Source organism: Meriones unguiculatus (genome assembly GCF_030254825.1).
Source record: "Meriones unguiculatus strain TT.TT164.6M chromosome 13 unlocalized genomic scaffold, Bangor_MerUng_6.1 Chr13_unordered_Scaffold_37, whole genome shotgun sequence".
NCBI lineage: Eukaryota > Metazoa > Chordata > Mammalia > Rodentia > Muridae > Meriones > Meriones unguiculatus.
Window position 1 is genome coordinate 2,046,555 of NW_026843647.1, and position 21,766 is coordinate 2,068,320.

The 21,766-nt window shown below is 36.9% G+C and overlaps 1 protein-coding gene across 7 annotated transcripts; it reads right to left on the reverse strand.

Moving 5' to 3' along the window:
- Positions 1–171: 171 nt before the first annotated feature.
- Positions 172–21,252, reverse strand: LOC132650999 (zinc finger protein 431-like). 7 transcript variants are annotated; one of them, XM_060376322.1, is made up of 5 exons: positions 21,141–21,252; positions 19,882–20,085; positions 4,051–4,177; positions 3,804–3,864; positions 172–2,376 (listed from the first exon to the last, which is right to left on the reverse strand). In XM_060376322.1, exons 2-5 carry the CDS (start codon positions 19,972–19,974, stop codon positions 1,266–1,268), a joined length of 1,392 nt encoding a protein of 463 aa, XP_060232305.1. In that variant the 5' UTR covers positions 19,975–20,085; positions 21,141–21,252; the 3' UTR covers positions 172–1,265. The 7 variants fall into 7 exon arrangements, with proteins under 7 accessions (XP_060232305.1, XP_060232308.1, XP_060232304.1 ...); XM_060376325.1 differs by having other exon boundaries at positions 19,930–20,147; XM_060376321.1 differs by having other exon boundaries at positions 19,882–20,147.
- Between the last annotated feature and the right edge of the window lie 514 nt (positions 21,253–21,766).

The window sequence follows — 21,766 nt, forward strand, 5'->3', positions numbered from 1 at the left end:
AAAGGCCTGAATAGCCAGGGCTACATAGAGAAACCCTGTCTCAAAAAAACCATAATAATAATAATAATAATAATAAAACAAAAAATCTGAGCCAGGCCTGATGGCACATTACTGGGTTCTTTTCACAAGGAAGGTACACAGTAGAGTTTATAGATAAAATAGCAGATTGAAAAAAGATTTGAAAATTCATTTTATTTCATTTTTTAAGTCTCCATTACAATAAATTCTTAATGGGTTGAAAACAAAAGAAATCAAAGAAGGCAGGAGAAAGTACAGAAGATCCACAGGGCAGGGGTGTGGAGAGACACAGGGTTCTAATTATTTTGTAAAGAGAACATGTGAAGAAGAAAGATGTGAAACACTTGAAATATTTTGCATATCTAGTCCACATAACCACAGTGCCTCTCAGCTGCACCTCTTAAAAATGTTTTTTTCTTGGAATTCCTCTCCATTATGAAACCTTTATAATGATGAAAAATATAGATATATGCAAAGCCCTCACATTTTAAAACATTCATTAATGTCTCTCCAGTATGAATTCTTTAATGATGATGACTATACAAATGTGGAAGAGCTTCACCATGCTAAATGCACTCATAGTCTTTCAGTCCAATATGAATTCTTTCATGACTTTGAAGATGAGTGTGAAGAGCAACTTTTAGAACATTGGTTACATTCATAAGGTTTCTCTCCAGTATATGTTCTTTCTGTCATATGATATTATTACGTCAAGAAGCTTTATCACATTAGTTACATTCATAGTTTTCCTCCAGTGTGTATTCTTCTATGTACATGGAGATTATTATGACATGCAAAGGCTTTAACACATTGATTACAGTCATAGGGTTTCACTCCAGTAAGTGTTCTTGTTCAAGATGACTCTTACATGAAAAGCTTTTATGACATTGGTTATTTTCATAAGAATTTTCTGCAACATGCATTTTTATGTATTAGGAGATGACTGTGTTGTACAAAGATGATGCCAAACAGATTACATTTATAATGTTTTTTTCTTCAAGTTGTGTTCTTTTAGGTTTTCAGAGACTACTCTGAAATGCATACACTTTATCATATGAGGTACATTCATAAGATTTCTCTCCAATGTAAGTTCTTTTAGGTACTTCCAGATGACTATTCTGTGCAAAGACTTTACCACATTGGTTACATTCATAAGGTTTATATCCAGTGGGAGTTCTTTTCTGTATTAGGAAATTACTGTTACGTGCAAAGTCTTTGCAACTTTCGTTATATTCATAAGGTTTCTCTCAGGTGTGAGTTTTTTTATGTTTTAGGAGAGCACTGTAACATGCAAAGGCTTTAGCACATTGGTTGCATTCATAAGGTTTCTCTCCAGTGTGAGTTCTTTTATGTACTACCAGATGACTGTTCCGTGCAAAGGCTTTACCACATTGGTTACATTCATAAGGTTTCTGTCCAGTGTGAGTTCTTTTATGTAGCAGGAGACTGCTGTTATGTTTAAAGGCTTTACCACATTGGTTACATTCATAAGGTTTGTCTCCAGTGTGAGTTCTTTTATGTGCTACCAGATGACTGTTCCGTGCAAAGGCCTTACCGCATTGGTTACATTCATAAGGTTTCTGTCCAGTGTGAGTTCTTTTATGTATCAGGAGATTACTGTTATGTTTAAAGGCCTTACCACATTGGATACATTCATAAGGCTTCTCTTCAGGGTGAGTCCTTTTATGTACTACCAGATGACTGCTCCGTGCAAAGGCTTTACTGCATTGGTTACATTCATAAGGTTTCTCTCCAGTGTGAGTTCTTTTATGTACTACCAGATGACAGTTATGTGCAAAGGCTTTACCACATTGGTTACATTCATATGGTTTCTCTCCAGTGTGAGTTCTTTCATGTACTAGGAGAGTACTGTTACGTGCAAAGGCTTTACCACATTTGTTACATTCATATGGTTTCTCTCCAGTGTGAGTTCTTTTATGTATTTGGAGACTACTGTTACATGCAAAGGCTTTACCACATTGGTTACATTCATAAGGTTTCTCTCCAGAGTGAGTTCTTTCATGTACTATGAGAGTACTTTTACGTGCAAAGGCTTTTCCACATTCGTTACATTCATAAGGTTTCTCTCCATTGTGATTTTTTTCGTGTATTAGATTACTGTTACGTGCACAGGCTTTACCACGTTGGTTACATTCATAAGGTTTCTCTCCAATATGTGTCCTTTTATGTGTTAGGAGGTGACTGTTATGTGCAAAGGCATTACCATTTTGGTTACATTCATAGCGATCCTCACCAATATGCATACTTTTATATGTGTGGGGACTAATGTGACGTGTAAAGACTTCGTCATATCGAGTATCTTCAGAAGCTTTCTCTCCACTATGACTATTTTCAAACCTGCAAAGATGAATGACACATATGAAAGCTTTACCACATTCATTACACTAATGAATCTTTTTGTCCATGTCACTTAGTTTTACAATTTGGTGTAAAATGTAAAGAGGAATTAAATCTTAAATTTTCATCATTATTTTTACATTCATAGTGTTCTTCTCTCTAGGGTTTGCATATTTGAAAATACATGTGATGGTAAAAACATTTGTTACCTGGCTCACACTTACACTATACTTTCTTCTATAAGATGGTTTTCCATGTATTTGTAGAAAAATCCAAGACCTCAGAGCTTTAACACAGTGACTGGATGAATAAATGTCCCTATACTGTGTGCCATCCTAAATTTGCGAAGATAACTGTGACAAACAGAAACATTTATATATTCCTAAAACTTATATTTTCTGCAGTGTGATTTTTGTGAGAATTACTAATGAAGTTAAGGAACCTGTTAATTGATGTTGGTGTATATTTTGTGAAAGTGTGTCAGTATAAGTAAATGCTGATTGCTGAGCCAGCAGAGAACTAAGTGCTGACAAGATTGTAGTATTGTTCTCTTTATGGCCCATTATCACCTGTCCTATATTTTGTAAACATTTGTCATTCCTTACTTATCTATTGGAAATAAAAGCTGACAACTGATAGTAGGGCAAAAATGGAGGGCAGAACTTCTGAGTGAGAGAGGGTTGCTGGGAAGAAGAAAAAAATCAGGCGATTCACCAGCAGGACAGTGAGGTCATCAAATGGACATGAACAGGAACAAAGAGGTAGAGCTGGCCAAAAAGTGGGACACTGTGTTAAGGTTTATTTGTGTTAGAGAAAAAGAGGGTTCAGAATCTGACCAGTTAAATTGACTAAACTTTAAAATATTACAAAGCCTCTGTGTCATTAGTTGTATTGCTTGCATCTCTGAATAGCCCATATAAAGCATAACAGGTACCTTTTAAACATCTATTCAAAATGGGGACTACTATTTATTTTAGTTGTTCTGGGTGGTCCATTGTTTCTTTCAATATACCTATAGTAACATGATTTGTATTCATTGTGATATATGATATAACTGTTAAAAGAAAAAAAATAAATGACATGGTTTCACGTTGCATTCACAGATTTGATTTTTTTTTTTTCATCAGAGACATGTGCTATAGGGATTATGGTTTTTCCACAACAACATTCTTTACTCTAAAAAAACTGACCTTCTCACAAAACTTAGCAACATTACTACAAGTAAATAATTAACCCCAGCTTTACTATGGACTCTATTGATCAGTATAATGTTTTGGACATACTTTCATTAACTATTTACTGTGAATACCTTTGGCAATATCTGAGTTGTAGGAGACTAAACAAATTGCAGTTCTACCTCATAGCGCTAATGACTAATCAATTTTTTTTCAGAATCACTTTCATACCCGCTTACATATGAAAATTACCTTGCATGTTTTCTAGAACTTTGACAATTCTCTTCAATATTATGATATTCCAAATTGTATCCTAAAATACAGGAAAAGAAAATGTATAATTTGTAATTGGAAATAAGGCAAAATTTAGGTCATGATGTATGCTCAAAGAACCATTCACCTCATCCTTCTTCATCCTCAAGAAAAATTACAGAAGTGGATAAAAAATGAATAAAGAGTCTCCCATATTTCAAAAAGTAAAGAAAATTCACTGTCCTACCTATAGCAGTGAGGTTCCTGTAGGTCTCCAGCATTACCTCTTTGTATAGACTCCTCTGGGAAGGATCCAGCAAAGCCCACTCTTCTCGAGTGAAGTTCACATGCACATCATTGTAGGTCAATGCACTCTAAAATATTCATGCACATGTACATCAGAAAGCATGATACTTAGAATACTGAAAATGTATCCTTCATTTACAATATTTTCAAAGAATTCTGGTGTTTCTTTTATTTATTTCTCATACACAAGTTCTAATGTAATAACCAACTCCTTTTAGGAGGAAACTGAATAGTGAGTTACCTTTCTAATTTTTACATCCTTTAATTAGGATATAGATTTGCAAGAGAAATGCCAATTAACAGACAAAGAGACAGAGAGAGTAAACATATCTATAGTACTGAGCCCACATGAGAGAAATAGTATAAAAGATTCCTGACTATAATAACAATGGGCAAACTGGGTGTATTTTCTGATGTCTTTAATTCCAAAATCACTCAGGAGACAGAGGATGGTGTACCTCATAGAGATGGATGCTAGCCTGCTCTCTGCAATAAGTTCCAGGACAGTCAGGAGTACATAATAAGAACCTGAATAATCTGCAAAAAAATCAATCAAACTAAAAACATGGAAAGAACTGAAAGATCATTCTCAAGTTTCTACAAAGAGTTATATATTCTATCCAGTACTGTATACATGTCTAGAAACCTGAAGTGCCTCACTTAAATTGTAACATTAATACGATCTTGCTAAAATGAAATGAAAACTTGAACAATTACAAAAGGAGAGATGCAAATATTAGGAATGTAAATGTTGATCATAAATAGGCAACATGGGGGCTGGAGGTATGGTTCAGTGGTTAAGAACACTGTCTGTTCTTCCAGAGGACAGGGGTTCAATTCCCAGCACCCACATGACAGCTCATAGTTATCTGTAACTCCAATTCAATCAATCTGATATCCTCACATCAATGCACACAAATTTAAATTAAATTATTAGAAATAAAAAATGAATGAATAAATAAATAAAATAGGCAACATAGGACATGAGAGATGGCTCAGCTGTGAAGAGATCTTGTTGGTCTTGCAGATATTTGGGCCTGATTGCCAGTACTTACACAGATGGCGATCAGGTACCATGGGGTAGGTGGGTTAGGGGTGACAGGGTCCACACAGAAACCTGATAATCAAACTCCAGAGACAACATTCAAAGGTGCAGATCAAACTTTGTTACAGCGTTACAGCCTTTAAATGACTGAAAGCCCAATCAGACCATCCCATACTAGCCTCAAATACTAGTAACAATCAATCAGGTTGGTGCAACTGTAAGGAATGTGAGAGTTGCCACACCACAACTTAGTTTTGTGGTATATATTTCCATATACCTATATGGAAAGGGGAAGCAGCACCGCACTAGCCTTGGATCCCTTTGAGACTTCACTAGTGTGCTAGGAGTCACTAGTAAAGCAACAGTGTGCATTGGATCAGAACCTTTCAAGGAGAAACAGGAGTTCCTGAAGCTTTACTTGCCATTCCGTATGGGCCTCTTAAAGGCTTACCTTGACCCAACACATAGGGGCTCACACCTATCTATTATTCTAAGTTCAAGAGTTCTGAATCTTGTGAGGACCAGGCACACATGAGATATTTATTCACATAAACAGGAAAAATAGTCATATTCATTCAAAAAATTTTAAAACAAGCAATCATATGATTCAGAGGTTCAAACAGTATTAATATCCTAATGAAGAGCATATGTTTGACATATACAATATGCACATTCCAGGCCTATCACATAATAATATAACAAAGAAACAAAAAGGCCAGGCATGTGGGCCCACAACTAATCCCAGCACTCTAGAGACACTTTAAAGTGGATCTCTAAGTTGAACCCTGCCTGATCTACATACCTACTTACAGGACAATCAGGACTACAAAAAGAAAATAACTTCAAAAACAAAAAGAACAAACAAACACCACAAAACAAAAAAATAAACATGACCTACATACACTAAGGAAAAAGAAGCAGTCATTAAGTCTCCAAAATAAAATAAAAAGCTCTGAGCCAGCAGGTTTTTGCACAGAATTCTAACAGGCTTTCAAAGAAAAGCTAATACAAATACTCCTTAAACTATTCCACAAAATACAGAAAAAGAAGGAACATTGCCAAAATCATTCTATAGGATCACAATCACCCTATAACTAAATAAAATAAAGACACAACAGAAAAAAAGAATTTCAGAAAATCTCATTTATGAAAGCGATCTAAAAATACTCAATATAATACTCAGAAACTGAATCCAAAAACACATCATTAATATTGCCCACCAAGAGGAGGTAGCCTCCATCTCAGTGATGCAGGGATGGTTCAATATATGTAAATCCATCAATTTAATTCACCTTATAAATAATCTGATAGAAAAAAATCACATGGTCATCTCATCAGATGCTGAAAAGGCCTTTGACAAAAAATCTAACAGCCATTCATCTTAAAAGAATGTAGAGATCATGCACAAAAGGTTCAAACCTAAATATAATAAAGGCAATGGAGTGCAAGCCTATAAACTACATCAAATTAAATTTTAAAAAAATTGAAGCAATTCCACCAAATTCCAGGCTAGAGCAATAAGACAACGGAACATGTTCAAGGAGACAAATTGGAAAGGAAGATGCCAAAGAATCACTATACGAAGATGATATAGTAGAATACATAAGCGAATCTAAAAATTCTAAAAAAGAACTCCTACAATGACAAACACTTTCCACAAAGTGGCGCAGAACAAAATTTACTAAAAACATCAATAACCCTTCTGTATACAGACAGTAAATAGGCTTAGGATGAATTTAGGGAAACAACACCCTGAATAATAGTCACAAACAATATAAAATAGTTTTGGTATAATTCTAACCAAGCAAGTGAAAGATCTGTATGACTAGAAATTCAAGTCCCTGAAGGAAGAAACTGAAGAAGATACCAGAAGACGGAAAGATCTCCCAAACTCAAGGATCATACAATTAGCATTGTAAAAAATGGCCATCTTACCAAATGCAATTGATAGGTTCAAAGCAATTCCAATCAAAATTCCAACACAATTATTCATAGACTTTGAAAGAGCAACCATTAACTTCATAGGAAAGAAAATGCAATATAGATAAAATATTTCTATACTGTAAAAGAATTTCTGGCGGTACCAGCAGCCATAATTTCAAGCTATACTACAGAGCAATGGTAATTAAAACTTCATGGTATTGGCATAGAAACTGGCAGATTGATAATGGAACCAGATTAAAGACCGAGAAATAAACACACATTCCTACAGGAATTTGATATTTGACAAAGTCAAAAAGATACAAAGGAAAAATAGAAAGCATCTTCAGCAATTGGTGTTTCTCTAACTTGATGTCTGCATGTAGACACATGCAAATACAGCCATATTTACCACCCTGCACAAACCTCAAGTCCAATTGGATCAAAGACTGTAACATAAAACTGGATATACTAAACACAATAGAAGAGAGAGTGGGGAATAGCCTTGAACTCATTGGTACAGGAGACACCTCTGTGAATAGTACACCAACAGCTCAGACACTAAGATTAACAATTAATAAAAGGGATGCATAAAAGTGAAAAGTATCTGGAAGTTAAACAACTCTATCAATAGTACAAATGGCAGCACACAGACTTGGAGAGGACCTTTACGAACCCTACATCTGACTAAAGGATAATATTCAAATTAAAGAATTGAACAAATTAGACACAAACAAACCAAATAACCCAAATAAATAATGCCATACAGAGTTAAACAGAGAACTCTAAGCAGAGGAAGTGCTAATGGATGAGAGGTACTTAAAGAACTGTTCAGTGTCTTTAGTCATCAAGGAAATGTAAATTGAAGGATTCTTCATTTCAATCTTACACTTGTCAGAATAGCTCAGATCACGAAACTCAAGTGACAGCACACGGTGGTGAGGAATGTGGAGTAAAGAGAACACACCTCCAGTGATGGTGAGAATGAAAACTTGAACAACCTCTTTGGAAATCCATTTAGATATGTCTCAAAAAATTTAGAATAGACAAATGTCAATTCCTACATACCTTAATAGCTATACCACTTAGGGTAATATACCCAAAAGATGCTCTACTACACCAGAAGAACACTTGCTTAACTATGTTCACAGCATATTCATTTGTAATAAACACAAACTGGAAACAGCCTAGACTTCCTTCCACTGAAGAATGAATAAAGAGAATGTGATACAGTTGCACAATGGAATACCAATTAGCTATTAATAAAAAAGACTTCATGCAATCAGCAAGAGAATGGGTGGAACTAGGAAAGATCTTTCTGAGTGAGATAACTGTGACCCAGAAAGACCCACATGGTACCTACTTACTTATAAGTAGAAATTAACCATACATTACAGGATAACCAGGGAACAATCCACACACCCAGAGAGTCAAGGAGAGTAAAGGCAGGATGTAGTAAACTCACTCTGAAGAGAAAATGAGATATGTATCTGAATTAAATAGAGGGAAGGTACAGAGTGGGAGAGGGAGTGGGTAGGGTAATGCGGATGGGCATCAGGTATGGGGAGAGTAGAGGGAGGAAGGTAACAAGGAGAAAAAATAGAAATCTGGGTGAGTTTCTGGGTCAAGGGAGGCTCCTGGAATTTTATGGGTGTGGCCATAATGTAACAGCATTGGTTAATGAGCCTGAAGTTGCCAAAAGAGAAATGTGCTCTGAAAAATTTCAAAATTCAAGATGTGAGTAAAGATCAAGTAAACAACGGGTTTGATATGAACAAATTTCAGGTCTATTAGCCAATAATATAAAAAGAAAACAAAACAACACTACAAAGACAGGCATGTGGGCCCACATACAATCCATGATCCAGATTCAGGTGGATCTCTAAGTCTGAGGCCCATGTGATTCACATACCTACTTACAGGACACACAAGACAACAGAAACTTTTTCTTCAAAAACAAAAACAATAAAATTAATAAAATGAAACAACAAAGCCAATAACACCTTAGAAAATGGAAGCAGTCATTAAAAATTCTGCCAAACACACACACACACACACACACACACACACACACACACACACGTCCTGGGTCAGATGGCTTTAGCACAGAATCATACCCGATTTTCAAACAAGAGTAAATACCAATACTTATCAAACTATTCCAAAAATACAAACAGAAGAAACATTGCCAAACTCATTCTGATGGCTGTCACCCTGATACACAAACCAAAGTCTCAACAAAGAAAGAGAATTTCAGACCATTCTCACTTATGAACATAGATATAAATACACTCAATAAAACAGTCGAAAACCAAATCCAAAAATACATGAAAGATAAACACAATGAACGCATAGGTTTTATCTCAGGGATACCAGGATGGTTCAACATATGAAAATCCATCAATGTAATCCACCATATAAACAAAGTGAAAGAACAAAATCACATGATCACCTCATTAGACGAGATAAAGCCTTTCACAAAATCCAACACCCCTTCATGTTAAAAGACTTGGAGAAATCAAGCATACAAGGAATCAGGCACATACTTAACATAATAAAGGCAGTAAAAAGCAAGCTGAGAGCCAGCATCAAATTACTTGGAGAGAAACTTAAATTCCACTCATATGAGGTACATGACAAGGATGGGATGCCTATCCTCCCCACATCTCTTCAATATACTACTTAAGTCCTAGCTAGAACAATAAAAAAAACTGAAGGTGATCAAGAAGATACACATTGGAAAGGAAGAAGTCAAATTATCACTATTTGCAGATGATATACTAGTATACATAAGTGACCCAAGAAATTATACCAGAGCATTCCTACAATTGATATATACTTTTCACAAAATAGCTGGGAACACAGTTTACCAAAAAGTTCATTAGCCCTTCTGTATACAAATGAAAAATGGGCTGAGAATGAAATTTGGTAAATAACACCCTGTGCAGTAGCCACAAACAATATAAAATATTTTGTTGTAACTCTAACCAAGAAGTGAAAGACCTCTATGACTAGAATTTCATGACTTTACAGAAAAAAAAACTGAAGAAGATATCAGAAGATGGAAAGATCTCCCAAAATCATGGATATGTAGGCTTAACATAGTAAAACAGCATTCCTAACAAATGCAAACTACAGATTCAATCCTTTTCCCACCAACATTCCAACATAGTTCTTTACAGACCTTGAAAGAGCAAGCACTTCATATGGAAAAATAAAACACCCTTGAGAGCAGACCGATCCTCTACAAATAAGGTCAGGAATAAGGACACAGAAATAAACCCACGCTCCTACTGGAACTTTACTTTCAACAAAGATAAAACCATACAATGGAAAAATGACAGCATCTTCAACAAATGGTTGTGGTCTAACTAGGTGTCTGCCTGTAGAAAAATGCAAATAGACCCCTTTGTATCACTATGCAGAAACTCAAGTCCAAGTGGATCAAAGACCTTGACATAAAACCAGAGATATATTTAGATAAGACAAGGTGAAGAAAAGTCTGGAACTCCTTAACATAGGACACAATAAAAAAACAACAGCACAGGCTCAGAGATCAACAACTAATAAGTGGGATCTCAGGAAATGGAAAAGCTTCTGTAAGTCAAAGGACATTATCAATAGATCAAAATGGCAGCCAACAGATTGGGAAAATACTAACACCAACCCTACATCAGACAGAGCGGTAAAATCCAAAATATACAAAGAACTTAAGAAATTAAACACCAACAAATCAACTAAACCAATTTTAAAAATGGGGTTCAGATTTAAACTGAGAATTCACAACAGAGGAATCTTGAATGGATGAGAAGCACTAAAGAAAATCATCAAAGTCCTTAGCCATCAGACAAATGGAAATCAAAATGACTCTAAGATTCCATCTTATACCACTCAAATGGCTAAGATAAAAAACTCAAGTGACAACACATGCTGGTGAGGATGTGGAGAAAAGGGAATATTCCTCCCATGCTGATGGGAATGCAGACTTGTACAACTTCTCTGGAAATCAATCTGGTGCATTCTCAGAAAACTGGGAATAGTTCTGCCTCAAAACCCAGCTATACCACTCGAGGGAACATATTCAAAAGATGTTCCATTATAGGACAAGGACATTTGTTCTACTATGTTCATAGCTGTTTTATTCATAAAAGCTAGAAACTGGAAACAACCTAGATGTCCCTCAAATCTAGAAGAATGTATAAAAGCATTTCTGGTACATTTACACAATGGGATACTAATCAGTTATTAAAAATAAGAAATCATGGAAACTGCAGGCAAAAGGATCAAACTAGAAAAAAAATCATCCTGAGTGAGGTAACACAGACATAGATAGAAACACATACTATGTACTCACTTATGAGCGGATATTAAACCTACAGTACAGGATAATCATACTACAATCCACAGACCCAAAGAAGCGAAATAACAAGGGTCCACAGGAGGGTGCCAGTCTCACTCAGAATAGAAAATAGAATAGACAACAGAAATGGATGAAGAAACTGGGCAGAATTTTTTTTTTTTTTCTGTTCGTGAAGAATGATATTATGCTTTTCATTGCATTTGCATTGAATTTGTGAATAGCTTTTGGTAGAACAGTCATTTTCAAAATTTTACCATCATCAATCCAGGAACATGGGATGTCTCTTCATTTTCCAGTGTCTTTCTTGATTTCTTCAGGTGTTTGAAGTTCTCATTGTGGGTGTGTTTTTTTCTTTCATCTGTTTATTACTAGATACTTTATTTTCTTTCAGACATTTCTGAATGGGAGTGTGTTCAAGATCTCCTTTGAATGTTTGATGTTGGTATATACAAAAGTAAATAGATTTCTGCAAGTTAATTCTGTATCCTGTCACATAGTTATATTGTTAATCATTTCATAATTTTTTTGTGATAGAATTTTGGGGAACTGCAATGCATATTATTACATCATCTGCAAAGAGTGATAGTTTGAATTCTACTTTCCCTATTTATATTCCTTTATTTATCTTTCTTTATTGCTTAAACAAGCACTTTGAGCAAAATATTGAAAAAAGTGAGGGTGGTGAACATAGATGACAAACTTCTGACCTGAGTATACTTGCCTAAACCTTTTCTCTATTAGGGATGATTGTGGATGCAGGTTTCTCATCTATAGATTTTATTGTGTTGAGAGGTATTGCTTCTGGCCTTACAACTTTTGAAACTTATATGATAAAGGCACGTTGGATTTTTTTAAAGACGTTTTTTGGTTTTTGTTTAAGCTATTGAGATGTTCATGTGATTTCTGTTTATACATCATTTATGTAGTTTTTATATTTATTGACTTATGTTGTGCCATATCAGGGATAAGCAAGTCATTCATAGTGGATAATAGTTTTGATGTATGTCTGTATTCTCTTCAGAGAAATTTTATTAGACTTTTGAGTCTATTTTTATTATTTTTAAATAAATTAGTTTATTCACTTTGTATCCCCACTGTATCTCACTCCATTATTGCCTCCCAATCCTACCTCCCTCATGTCCTACCATGCCCCACCACAAGATGACTGATATGGAAGGTATTCCTCCCCATCCACCTGAACCTAGCCTATCAGGTCTCATCAGGACTAGCTGCATTGTCTTCCTTTGTGGCCTGGTAAGGCTGGAGCCCCATCAGGGGAAGGTGATCAAAGAGCCAGTCACTGAGTTCATGTCAGAGGCAGTCACTGTTCCCCTTTCTACAGAACCCACTTGGAGCTGCCATGGGCTACAACTGTGTAGAGCTATTAAAGATTCTATGTTATCTCCATGCATGGTTCTTGATTGGAGTAGCAGTCTCAGAAAAGACCTTTAAGTTGGGAGCCGTGGCTCTGGCAGCTGCTTTGATATTTATATCTCAGTGGAAAGACTGCTTTTACCAGGACTTCACTGAAGTCAAGGAAGAATTTGCAAGTCCATCACCTTTTGTTTGTGATAGGTGAGATAGCTTGTGAAGATCATACCTCTTGCTCCAGCTCCTTGTGGAAATTTAACCCATTGTTCTGAGCTGTTTTTACTGTGGCTTAAAAGCTCTCTACAAAAAAAATCAGGCTGTTGTGGCTAAGGCGTGTGGCTTGCTGCTGCTGCTACATCTGTTTGCTACTTGTGACTGCGGCTGCTGCAGTCCGGAGCCTCTTTAAAAAAGTTTCCTGTATGCTGTGTATTTGGGGTTTTTTGTTTGTTTGTTTGTTTGTTTTTTCATTAATTTCAATCCTCACTCCCGACTCAAGAACCATTCAACTCTCCTGGTGGGCTCTGGCACCCCTATGCCTAGATTTCTTGGATCTATTGTTCTCCTTGTGGAGATGTTGTCCCCTCCAGGTCCTCTCATCTCCCCTTCTTTCATAAGATTACCTGCACTCTGCCTAAAGTTTGGCTATGAATGTCAGCATCTACTTTGATACCCTGTGGGGTACAGTCTTCAGAGGCCCTCAGTGGTCAGTTCCTGTCCTATTGCCTGGTATCTCCCACTTCCAATATCTGTCCCATTTGTCATTCTGAGTGAGGACTGATCATGTAACCAGGGTCCTCCTTGTTTACCTTCTAGAGGTGAACATATTTTAGAATGTTTGTCCTACATATGTCTAAAAATCCATTTATGAGTATATACCATGTGTTTGTTTCAACTTCTGGGATACCTCAGTCAAGATGAGCATTTCTAGTTCCCACCATTTGCCTGCAATTTTTATGATTTTCCTGTTTTTAATATCTAAGCAGTATACCATTGTGTAAATGTACCACAATTTCTGTATCCATTCTTCATTTGAGGGACATCTGGATTGTTTCCAGATCTGGCTATTACAAATAAAGCTGCTATGAACAGAGTTGAGCAAATGCCCCTGTTGTATACTTGAGCATGTTTTGGATATATGCCTAGCTAGGAGTGCTATAGCTGGATCCTGAGGAAACAATATTCCTATTTCTCTGAGAAAGTGCCAGATTGATTTCCAAAGTGGCTGTACAAGTTTATATTCCTACCAGAAATGGAGGAGGGTTCCCCTTTCTGGACATCTCCTCCAGCATGTGTTGTCACTTGAGCTTTAGCCATTTTGATGGCTGTAAGATGAAATCTCAGGGTTGTTTTGATCAGCATTTCCCTAATGATTAAGGATGCTGAACATTGCTTTAACTGTTTCTCTGCAATTCAATATTCCTCCACTGAGAATTCTCTATTTAGCTCTATACCACATTTTTAATTGGACTACTTGTTTTATTGCTGTTTAACTTCTTGAGTTCTTTATATATTCTGGATTAGCCCTCTGTCAGCTATAGGGCTATACTTTCTCAATCTGTAGGCTGTCGTTTCATTTTGATGACAGAGTCCTTTGTTTACAGAAACTTTTCAGTTTCATGAGACCCCATTTATTAATTTTTGATCTCAGAGCCTGAGCTATTGGTGTTCAGTTCAGGAAGTATTCTCCTATGCCAATGAGTTCAAGGCTCCTCACCAATATTTCTTTTAACAGGTTTACTATGTCTGGTTTTATGTTGAGATCTTTGATCCACTTTGGACTTTAGTTTTGTGTAAGGTGATGAATATGGATCTTTTTGCATTTTTTCCTACAAGCAGACATCCAGTTAGACCAGCACCATTTGTTGAAGATGCAGGCTTTTTCCATTGTATGGTTTTGGCTTCTTTGTCAAAAAACAAGTATCCATAGGTGTATGGGTTTATTTCTACATCTTCTATTCAGTTCCATTGACCCACCATTCTGTTTATATGTCAGTATTATGCGGTTGCTTTATAGTATTGCTTGAGATCAGGAATGGAGATGCCTCCACACGATCTGTTGTTGTACAAGATAGTTTTAGTTCTGGGGATTTTTGTTGTTCCATGTGAAGTAAAGAATTGTTCTTTCAAGATCTATAAAGAATTGTGTTGGTATTTTGATGGGAACTGCATTAAATCCATTGATTGCTTTTGGCAGGATGGCCATTTTCACTATGTTAATCCTACTAGTCCATGAGCATGGGAGATCGTTCCTTCTTCTGATACCTTCTTCAATTTCATTTTTCAGAGCCTTGACATTTTTTTCAAACAGGTGTTTCACATGCTTGGTTAGAGTCACACCAAGGTACTTATTACTGGCTAATGTGAAGGGTGTAGTTTCCCTAATTTCTTTCTCAGCCCTTTTGTCTTTTGTACACATAAGGGCTACTGATTTTTTTCAGTTAATTTTGTATCCAGCCACTTTGTTGAAGGTGTTTAGCAGCTGAAGGCTTTTTCTAGTTCAATTTGTGCAGTTACTTATGTATATTATATCATCTTCAAATAACGATACTTTGACTTCTTCCTTTCTGATTTGTATCCTCTTGATCTGCTTTAGTTATCTTACTGCTCTAGTGAGGACTTCAAGTACTATGTTGAAGAGATACTGAGAGAGTGAGCAGCCATGCCTTTTCCCTGAGGTTTACTGGGATTGATTTAAGTTTCTCTCCATTTAGTTTGATGTTGGCTAAAGACTTGCTGTATATTGTCTTTACTATGTTTAGGTATGTGCCTTGTACCTCTCATTTGTCCAAGACTTTAAACAAGAAAGGGTGTTGGATTTTATCAAATGCGTTTTCAGGATCTAAGAAGATCATGTGCTTTTTCTCCTTCAGTTTGTTTATGTGGTGGATTATACTGATAGATTTCCATATACTGAACCTCCCCTGCATGCAGGGATGAAGCCCACTTGGTCATGGTGGATATCTTTGATGTTTTCTTGGATTCAGTTGGCAAGTATTTTATTGAGTAATGTTGCATCAATGTTCATAAGAGAGGTAGGTCTGAAGTTGTCTTTTTTTGTTGGGTCTTTTGGGACTTTAGGTGTCAAGGTGACTGTGGCTTAATAGAATGAGATTTCACCTCTGAATTTGATTATTTCTAATCATTTACTCCACTTGAGTGTGTCTGCTTAAGATGAAGTCACACCAGAATTCTACCAGACATTCAAAAAGGAGCTATAATAATCCTTCCTAAACTATCAAGAAAAGAAAAAAAGGAAAAGAAACAGAAGAAGCACTTCAAAACTCTTTCTAGAAATCCAGCATTCCTGTCATAAGCAAACTAATTAAAATCACACACACATGCACACACACACACACACACACACACACAACCCACAGGCCAATACTCTTGATAAAAATAGACTTTCAACCTAAATTAATGAAAGAAGATGAGGAAGGGCAATTCATTCTCATCAAAGAAAAAATATACCAGAAGGACATCATAATCCTGAACATCTAGGCCCCAAATTCAGAAGCTGAATTTGATGATAAATGATACATGATTAAAGCTTAAATCACACATCGATCCCAACAACTTAATAGTAGGAGACTTCAACACTACACTCTTACCAAGGGACAGATCATCTAGACAGAAGCAAAATAAGGAAATAACAATTACAGAGGTCCTAAATAAAATGGACCTAATAGATGTCTACAGAACTTTTTGCCCAAACACAAAAGAGTATACCTTATTTTCAGCACTTCATGGAACCTTCTCAAAAATTGACCATATAATCAGGCACAAAGGAAGCCTCAAAATATACAAGAAGATCGAAATAATCCCTTGTATCCTATCAGACCAACATGGATTAAAACTAGACTTCAACAACAACAGAAATAACAAAAAGCCTACATACACATGGAAACTAAGCAACTCTCTACTCAATGACAGCTTTGTCAGGGAAGAAATGGAAAAAGAAATTAGAGACTTCCTAAAATTCAATGGAAATGACGGCACAACTTACCCAAACTTGTGGGACACAATGAAAGCACTGCTAAAAGGAAAGTTCATAGCACTAAGTGCCTCCAGAGAGTAGTTCATCTCATACAAGCAATTTAATGACACACCTAAAAGCCCTAGGAAAAAAAGGAAGAGGCACACCCAAGAGGAGTAGACAACTAGAAATAATGAAACTCAGAGCTGAGATGAATAAATTAGAAACAAAGAAAACAATTCAAAGAATCTAGAAGACTAAGAGCTGGTTCTTGGAGAAAATCAACAAGCTAGACAAATCCTTAGCCAATATAAGTAAAGGGGAGAAAGAAATTATCCAAATCAGCAAAATCAGAAATGAAAAGTGGGACATAACAACAGACACTGAGGAAATCCAAACAATCATTAGGTCTCACTAGAAAAGTCTATATGCCACACAATTTGAAAATCTAAATGAAATGGACAATTTTCTTGAGAGATTCCATCTACCAAAATTAAATCTAGATTGGGTAAATAAATTGAATAGTCCTATATCTCCCAAGGAACTAGAATCAGTCATCACAAGTCTCATGCCAAAAAAAAAAAAGCCCAGGGCCAGATGGTTTCAGCACAGAATTCTACCAGACCTTCAAAGAAGACCTAACTCCAATTCTTTTCAAACTATTCCACAAAATAGATACAGAAGCAACCAAACTCATTCGAGGAAGCCACAGTCACCTTGATACCAAAACCCCACAAAGACCCAATCAAAAAAGAGAACTTCAGACCTATCTTTCTTATGAGCATCGATGCAAAAATACTCAATAAAATACTTGCAAACCGAATCCTAGAACACATTAAAGATATCATCCTCCCTGTCCATAGAGCAGTAAGACAAATAAAGGAGATCAAAGGGATACAAATTAGAAAGGAAGAAGTCAAAGTATCAATATTCACAGATGATATGATAGTATACATGAGTGGCCCTAAAAATTATACCAGAGAACTCCTATAGCTGACAAACACCTTCAGCAAAATCGCTGGATATAAAATTAACTCAAAAAAAAAATCTGAAGTCTTCCTGTATACAAAAGACAAGTGAGCTGAGAAAGAAATTGGGGAAACAACAACCTTCCAATAGTCACAAATAACATAAAGTACATCAGTTCAACTCTTACCAAGCAAAGGAAAGATCTGTATGAAAAACAAACAAACAAACAAACAAAAACCCTTCAAGCCTCTGAAGAAAGAAATTGAAGAAGATATCAGAAAATTAAAAGATTTTCCATGCTTATGGATCAGTAAGAATAACAGCAAAAATGGTCATCCTACCAAAAGAAATCAAGAGATTAATGCAATTCCCATCAAAATACCAACACTATTCCTTACAGACCTTGAAAGAACAATTCTCAACATCATATTAAAAAAAACAAACCCAGTATAATAAAGAACTTCTGAAGTTATTTCCATCCATGATCTAAAGCTATACTATAGAGCAATAGTAATAATAACAGCATACAAAGTACTGGCAGAGAAACAGACTTGGAGTGTCAATGGAATTGAATCAAATACTCAGAAATAAACCCACACACCTACAGAAGGCAGGACTAAGGCCAGAAATTTATACACTGAACCCCCACAGTATGTCCTCCCCATCAAGCTACTTAAGACCTCCAGCCCCTGGTACTACAGCACAGAATCTCCACTTCCCCCCGCAAAAGAATAGCATATCAGTGTTTTGTCTGAGAGAAAAATCCTGCTTTTGGAAATGCCTGTCTGTTCTCTTTTAAGACCATGTCAACTGTATCAATCCTGGTCTAAAAGATACTACAATATGTACTAAGGAAAGCAGAGAATGATAGGTTCATATTTTAAAAGTCTTCATTCAACTAAGCATTTAAATGTAAAAAAAAAATAATAATAAATGGGTAGACTTCTAGATGTATAAAATCTAACAACATTAAATCAAGAAGAAGTAAATTATTAAAACAGACACATAACAACCAAGATAGAAATGATAATTTAAAAATCTCTTAATTAAAAGAACAAGGAAAGCAAGCCTAGGTATACTGATTCACCATGAATTCTACAAGAGTCTCAAATAACTCACTGCAATACTCCTCAAAGTATTCCACAAAAGGGAAAAAGAAGAAAAACTTCTATATTTTTGTAAAGACACCAGTATTATCTTGATTACAAAAAAATCAACTTTTAAAAATAACACAACCTGATATTGTGTTAACTAATTAATAACTTGTGTTATAAAGAACTTCTATATAGGTACTTAGTTATCTGTACAAGAGACATACTTACCTATTTTATGACTGGAAGCCATGACTACAGACTATGTCAATATCAATGTCAAACATTACTGATTCCTATAATACTAAATTATATAGTATACAAACATTCACATTTCATCTTTTATTTGCCTAACGTTGACTGACTGAAAAGTTTAATTGACTTGCTCAACAATCTTCTTCATGATACCCTATTTGAAGGTGATCTCCAAGGGTCATAAGTGTAAATGAGTCCTAGTTTATATCTTGTTGGTTTAGAACCCACACATTACACTTATCACTAACATGTTGAGATCCGGCTCAGCTCATGAGCACTGTCTGTATTTTAAAATCTAATAATGGGAGCACAGTTTTGGTTTCACCTTCATCATACTGTATTAATATTAAATGATCTGTGAAAGCAATTATGTTTCAGTTACTGCCTACTCTAATACAAGTTATTTATTGTCCACAAAAAGATCTTCTTATGGTCTCTTGTCATGAATATAGATTGTATTTTAGATGAAATGGTTGCTTTGGATATGATGCCCTAGTCTTATGTCATTGGACATATTCCATGAAATCATAAAAATTTTCGTTATTGAACTTGCTATATTTTTATAGTATTTACACATATATATTACAGAATCTCATCTCACACTAGGAAAATATTCGTTGAAAGACATTCAAATTTAATGTCTTCAAATGAGTGCTTTCAGTCCCCAAATCATGTAAGATACAGATATATACACATACATTTTGACAAAATTTTTTTTCCATTTTAATTTGTACTTTCAATGATAAGATGAAAATGTTTTACTGGCTTGATGACAGTGAATTACTTACCAATAATATAAGATCTTGATGCTTCCCTTGCTTATGAGTGAGGCTTACCTGGCATGGTAGAAGCCAGTCAGGATTTCTGTCTTTAGATTCCATTTCAATTTTGCTCAAAAGCGTTTAATGGAGGGCATGGGCCACTGAATATACTGCATTCCATATGGAATAGCTCAGAAACAGTCACCACATCATTTTCTTCTGGCTTAATCTCTATAGAAATTGGGTATGGGTCATGATTTTCACATAACAAAGCAGGAGGTGAGCAATCAAACCTGTCAATCCAGAATTTATGGAAGTAAGAATCTCCTGGGTACTAGGAGGGTGTAGGTGACTAGAGAAAGTTCATTCAGCCAGGGATAGCTCTTGTGTTTGAATATGAGAAGCTTCCTCTGAAAAAGTTCACCAAGTCATTCCTATTTGATACGGACTCTAAATAAAATGTGTTGGTTTGCCACGTTCTACACCTCCGTTCTGGCTGAAAATAATTTATTTACCATGTGGAAAAATGTCAATTACTTTTATCACTACAGAATACCTGCACATTTACCTGTGTATGTTGGCTTAAATTCAGCAAACCAACGCCAAATAGTACCCAAGTTTCAATTAGCTGACTTTTTTCTGTAAAAACCAGATTTCTTTCTTCCTTTGTTCTCTCTTTCCTTCCTTCCTCTTCTTTCTTCTCCACCGCTTCCTTTTTCTCTTTGCCCCAGATCCTTCTGTACTGAGTCCCCAGCACCCTAACAACTAAGCCCAGTGAACCTTACCTACTCAACCCCCAAAACATCGTTTATAGGGTCCTCCCTGCTCATGCACACGCAGGCCAGCAGAGGGCGCCAGGACAACATATACAAGGTCGGGCACAACCTCACCCAGGGCGGCATGCACCCATCTCCCCCAGGAAGCACACAGGCCTGGTGGGAGAGAAGGACTGGGCTTCTTCTCCTCCCGCCATCCCCCTTGCCCCACGCAGGAGCCGCTCGGGGACTCCAGGACGGACGGCGGGCGATGGACAGGTGCGGGAGGCGGCGAGCCCCAAGGTTCTTCCCCTCCCCGCCCCCTCGTGTGAGCAGGACTAGGAGTTCATTACTGCTTGGGATAAGACTGCTGACAGGGGACAACAGGTCTGGGTAGCGGCGCGCCTCTAGCGGAAGTCCCTCCCTTTGGGCTTCGCTTCTGGATCTGCCCTGCTGAGACTTCCGGGTGCAGACGCTCCGAGGCCGCCCCGCCATCTCCCTGTCCCCCGCCACAGGGATGTAAACACAAACCTAGTCACAGACGGACCTTCATCCTTTTTCCCCACTTCTGAGCGAGCGCTCGCTGGTCAGGGAAGTAACAACAGTAACACGATGCTTTGCGGAAGAGACCCACCTGCCTGAAAACTACAAACATGGCGTCAAGGCAAGGACTTCTGGGATTTTATCTGAAAACTACCAAAATGGCGTCTGGGCGGCGCAATGCCTTCTGGGATTGTTTGCAGTCCCATCTATGTGTCTCTCCCGTTAAGCAGCATGTACCAGGGCCGGGGGACGCCTACAAATCCCAGAATGCCCGACATGCTGTTCCCACCAAATCGTGCCGGCGTGCCTCACCTTCCCTTACGGAGGAAGTAGGCACGGGGGACTCTTCACGCTGCTGCTACTAGTTTTCAGAGCCTGCATAGCCATTCCCCTGCTCCAAGTGCCTGCAAATCTCCCTGCCATGCCATTCTGTCGTTGGGTCACGATTGGACAGTTGCTTTGTGACGTCATCGCCCCGCCCCATGTCTTGGAAGCTGCTGCTACAGTATAAAATGTCCAGTGCCTGGGAGCTGGAGAAGGGATCCTTGGGTCTCTGCACATTTGATTACGTCATTAGGAGTCAGACACAGGAAATAAATCTCTTCCAAATATAT